The 5148-nt window shown below is 47.8% G+C and overlaps 2 protein-coding genes across 2 annotated transcripts; one reads left to right on the forward strand and one right to left on the reverse strand.

Annotated features, from left to right (window-relative positions):
• Positions 1 to 2392: 2392 nt before the first annotated feature.
• DACRYDRAFT_17373 (uncharacterized protein) lies at positions 2393 to 3396 on the forward strand (the record flags this gene model as incomplete). Its single annotated transcript, XM_040771278.1, has 4 exons — positions 2393 to 2437; positions 2635 to 2666; positions 2792 to 2882; positions 2941 to 3396. 4 exons carry the CDS (start codon positions 2393 to 2395, stop codon positions 3394 to 3396), a joined length of 624 nt encoding a protein of 207 aa, XP_040626652.1.
• A 623-nt stretch (positions 3397 to 4019) lies between these two features.
• Positions 4020 to 4274, reverse strand: DACRYDRAFT_39706 (WD40 repeat-like protein; the record flags this gene model as incomplete). The annotated part of the gene is made up of 1 exon (XM_040774466.1): positions 4020 to 4274. A coding segment is annotated over one exon (255 nt), but the record flags the coding sequence as incomplete, so codon positions are not given.
• Positions 4275 to 5148: the final 874 nt, after the last annotated feature.

Genomic DNA, 5148 nt, shown 5'->3' on the forward strand with positions numbered 1-5148 from the left:
TGACTAAGCCTTTATGACATGGAAGTAGCTGGTATACCTTGGCATGTGCTGGAACCTGCTGGAAGGATTGGATGGTCAGGTGACCTGCTGTGCATGGCTGTGCATGACCTCATATGACCTCATCCTTGGTCATATGACCTGATCACCTGACTAGGCTGAGTAAGCAAGATGTTCTAGCAGGTTCCACCACAGAGGTATAAATATAAGGCCTACTCTGCCTGGGACTGTCTCTTCAGACTTGGTCTCTTAGGATCATCCACAGATACCTATACTGTAGATAGGTCTTAGTCATCAGGTCTACTCCACTTCCTTGTTGCCTGCTTAGACTCTTGGCACTCTTAGGTGAGCAGACTTAGTCAGCCTGTGTTGCCCTAACATATATGTAGGCACCGGTCTGAGGGCACAGAAGCCTCAGATTTGGTCTCTCAGGAATCCCACTGTCTAGTATGACCCAAAACACCAATCTCCCTCAAAGGAGGTGAACTGTCCATGATCATGTTGATTGACCTCAGGTAGTAAGACCGAGGTACTTGATAACCTGGCGACACACCCTGACCCTTTGTTGTACCCTCCAAAGGCTGTGCTCCAGCCAAGACTTCCGGATGACTGGTACTGATGTATCCAAAGTCTCTGCTGACAGGCCACTCTCCTAGAGCTGAGAGGTCCAACCTATGCTTGATCTCTCCAAAGGCTCATGAGGCAACCCCAACACCCCTTCTTTTGGCAAGGTTCTCATCAACAAGCAACTGAACCCCTGACTACACCCCTGATGGCTCACCCCAATTGCCCAATGTCCATACCAATTCTGCTGGCATTGCACTATGCTGCCTGAGTCTAGGTGACAGGCAACTCTGGACTCCTCCCCATCTGACATCCCCTCGATTCTGCCTGATCAACAAAGGGTTACCATCGAGATCCCATCCCCTCCCACTGATACATGTGCAATACCTCCACCAACTTCCAAAGCCATGGCTTCATTCTGCCTGAGTCCAATGTCAACATGATTGGTCATCTACAACTCCAATACCTTGTGGTTTGACCTTGATACTGGTTGACTACAACAACCCCCCCCTACTACCATTTCCGATTCTCCTGTACTGACTTGTGTGACATGCTGAGCATGGTCAATTGTTGATGTATTGGGGTAATCAACCCTCTTCCCATACCACCCTCACTACTCCATGTGGCTGACATGGCCAATACCATGAGAGATCCTGAAGCAGGCATGCAAGGACCACCAAGAGGTCTGATGTCAGGCTTTCAGATGATTAGTGGTTGTTTGGCAGTCAGGTCACCCCAATAGGTTGCAGCTTTGCCTGAAACCTTTGTGTTTGGCCTCCACTCAATGGTGTGCCCTGACAGGGCTGAACAAACTCCGGTGTCAAATCCAGTGTGTATTATCCACAGGGTCTTCCACTTGACGGAAACAGACCAGCCTGTCCTGTCTTGTCACTCACTGCAACTCACAACAACATTGAACCAAGACCAGTCAACATGGACTTTCCAACCTATCCTCTCGCACTGGCTCAAGAGGCTCCAGCTCACTTTGACAATGATCAGACACAGGCATACAGGACATGTGTTGCCGTCCAGGGCTTATGCAACCATGCCAAAAGAAGGATTTGATCCGAGTGCACATCCTCAGCTGGTTTCTAGTCTATCCACCAGTGCCTACTGCACGCAGAGATATTGCTGTCCAAATCAACAGCTGTGATAATGTGAGGGCACACTATAATTGACAGAGGCTGCCCAGATGTAGTAGAGATCAAAGTCAAGTGGAGAGAGGAAGTTGTCGTCGAGAGGTGGGATAAGGTGCTGATGAGGTGACAGAGATATATTCTGCAGAGTACTATCCTTATCAAAGTACAGTGGAGATTCCTCAGAGACCAGATCTGAGGATATCATCATCTAAACAGGTGGGTATTTATACTAAAGAGAAGGAGGAAAGCATCTAGTCATGGTGAGTTGTGGCAGGTCATCTCTGGCCAGTTGTGGTGAGTCATAGGCCAAGTCACTATGAGTCACTGGCTGGTGGCCAGTCATTGGCTGTCATGCTGCGCAATGCCACATGGTCCTACCACAGCCAGTCCACAGGCCACACAGCACTGGCATAGCTGGTGTCAGGTTGATGCAGCATGAGTAATCAGGCCTGAGTAAGCTGTAGTCAAAGCAAATTAGATGTCCCCTGACAGAGAACCAGAAGGAGGTGGTCCTGGAACTAGGGGAAATGTGGTGGCAGCATTTTATTGGGATCTGTACATCCAATCAAGAACCTTGATATCTGTCATGCTTAAAACATTGTCCTTTTGCAGTCAAGCGAGCTGGTCCTCCAGCCCCATCCCTGCATCCATCTCGACCATCCTTTGAAGATCAGGCAGACTTCTATCCCATGATGTCAGAATCAGTGCCAAAAAGCCATGAATTGAGCAAAGCTAAGGTATGTGTTCGTGAGCCTGCTCAGTTGTTAGGCCTGCTGAAGGTTCTCAGGCACTTAAGTGTGACTGATTTTGTTGTATTTTCAATGGATATGTCAACAAAAAGTTTCAATCAAAGCTGGCTTGGTCGCAACTCTGGCCAGCAACAGCTCCATTTCTATGAGGGCAAACACAAAACTCTGTCACATCATTCCACAAGGCTTCATCAGTAGGCAGCACAATGATGACAAGGTGAGTGCAATGCCTCCAGACCCATGCAGGGTATAACAGGCAATTCAGTGTGAGTGGACCGGCACCTGCATGGCTGTCTTGGCTCGGATGACAGACAATATTGAACTGCTGATGTATCTTTACAGGCCACAGATCCACTGGCTTGAGAACATTTTTATGGGCACTTTTCTTTGGCATGAGCAGTTCGATCAGCTCTGCTGCTACCTACAACCTCAGGTATGTTTCAAATTGCAGTGTTTCTCCTCTAACATCAACTCAACTGATACCTTGATAGGGAACTCCAAACAAATACACACTGAAGACTCTTTGTGAATATGAGATGGGCAATGTGACCATTGACTTGACATCAGACTACCCAGACTTCCCTGCTCCTCTGCCAATACTGCTTGCAATTCACCAGTCTTGTGCCATTGTCACTCACTGGGCTGGTGTGGCAAAGTACATGGATTTGCATCCTGAGGAAGATGATGAGGACCATGCAGTGCTGAGTGGAATCAAGCATGAATCTCTGGAGGATAGCTTGAATTCATATGAGGGATATGTTACCATCTTGACTGCTGCAGCACTCTCGAAAGCCAGTCCCAGCGGGTTGTTATGTAGCCATCAGCAGCATTGTAGCAAGTGGGCAAAGGACAATACATTTACAAAACAATTCTGTCCAGCCAATGGCCCAGGTGACACTGCCCCGGTGTTAATTGGCCAATATACTGCTGCCAGCCAGAGCAGGTAATGGATGCTGTATTAACCACTGCAAAATAATCATTTCAGTTGGACTGTCAATCTACCTCTATCTCCTACACCACCAGCATACTCAATCATCCACAACATCTGAAGAAAATCATTTGACCCATCTTGTCCCATGCACAAAGCGACTGAGATCAATATGGATTGTGGGACCCAGTATGACCAGAAGTTGTCTTCCATTGTACAATTGTCAGGTTTTGTCTGGAGGTACCCAGAAAAGATGGTCCTTTCTGTGCCCCATGATCCATCCAGTCTCCCACTCAATAGTCATGCACTGGCAGTTCAGCTCTTCACAGCCATATGGTTGTTGTGCCTGGTGCTCTTCCAGAGGGGACAGAGTCAAGCCCTGCCTTGACTGCAGCCAAACCAGTGTGGATCATATCAAAGCATCAGGTCACCTTTTGCACCCTCGACCAGAGCTGTCAATGACTTGCTCTCTGGACCCAAGAAACCAACAGGCAATTGTGAAGATTGACCATGAGCACCACATACCAGACTAGAGGAGGAAGATGCTGAGGGGTAACAGAGCAGCTCAAGTTGATTTGAGTGATTGGTTGGGTTGGTCAAGGAGCAGTCCACCATGGCACTATTTGGAGGATTGTCAGCATTATGCCATAGCCTGATTGTCTTGTTGCCTGCACCAGACACGATTTGAGAGCTGTTGGGCAAGAACATGACAGAATAGACAATGCTTGTGTGGCCCTCCATTGGTAGGCTGATCGCAGCACCCATCTGCATGTTCCACACCTTGTTTGTATTGTTGTGTGAACCAGACACAATTTGAGAACCATGGGGTGAGAACATGACAGAGTTCACCCAGAAGTTGTGTCCCTCTATGACAAAACAAACCCATCCGGTGCTCTCTAAATTGCACATAGCCTTTCCCTGAAAACATCTGGCATAAAAACGTCTGAGTGCAGATTCTGAAGGCATCCATACCAAGGCAGATCAATAGATAGATGGGTGGGGCACATCTTAACATCATGTGGCCATGGCTCTGGATGAACTTCAGCATATCATTGGCCATTTCAGCCAGGATGGCCACCTAGATCATCTCAGCAACATATCATGGTTTGGTGACAAGTGAGACCTACATGCATCTGTCTTCTTGCATACTCAATACACCCTGTGACTCGAACCAGCATATTTGTTGGAGAGCCAAGCTCCAACCAGAACAGGAGCCTGACAGTTCATCAAGCCATCCACTTCTTCTTCCACTTTGAATCCCTCTGTGGAGTGTAACAGGTGGTGACCACAGTACATCAATGCATATTGAAGAGCAGTGCTGATTCTGCTTTTGAATTCTCTCCTGAAAGGCAGATTTTCATTTGAGAGATATGATGATGAGACATCAGCCATGACTGTGTTTCAGTAGTCAAAGCAATCCTCTGATGAACTGTTCATGGTGGCCCAAAGCACCAACACAGAATGACCCTGCTCATTCCATATCAGCAAGCCATACCCTCCACATCAACAACCCCACACCCTCCTCTGATTCCAGCCAGCATTGGAGATCCTCCTTTGTCCATGGACCTCCCCAGGGATGCCACAGGTATAGGAAGTGCTGAGGATACATCAGTTCAGACACACATCAGTCCAGCAACACTGCTCACCTCATGATCCTCTGTATCCTCCAGAAGCATTGACTTTTCAAGCACCTTAATGTTAGGGCAACACAGGCTGACTAAGTCTGCTCACCTAAGAGTGCCAAGAGTCTAAGCAGGCAACAAGGAAGTGG

This window comes from Dacryopinax primogenitus, assembly GCF_000292625.1.
Source record: "Dacryopinax primogenitus strain DJM-731 SS1 chromosome Unknown DACRYscaffold_15, whole genome shotgun sequence".
Lineage (NCBI taxonomy): Eukaryota > Fungi > Basidiomycota > Dacrymycetes > Dacrymycetales > Dacrymycetaceae > Dacryopinax > Dacryopinax primogenitus.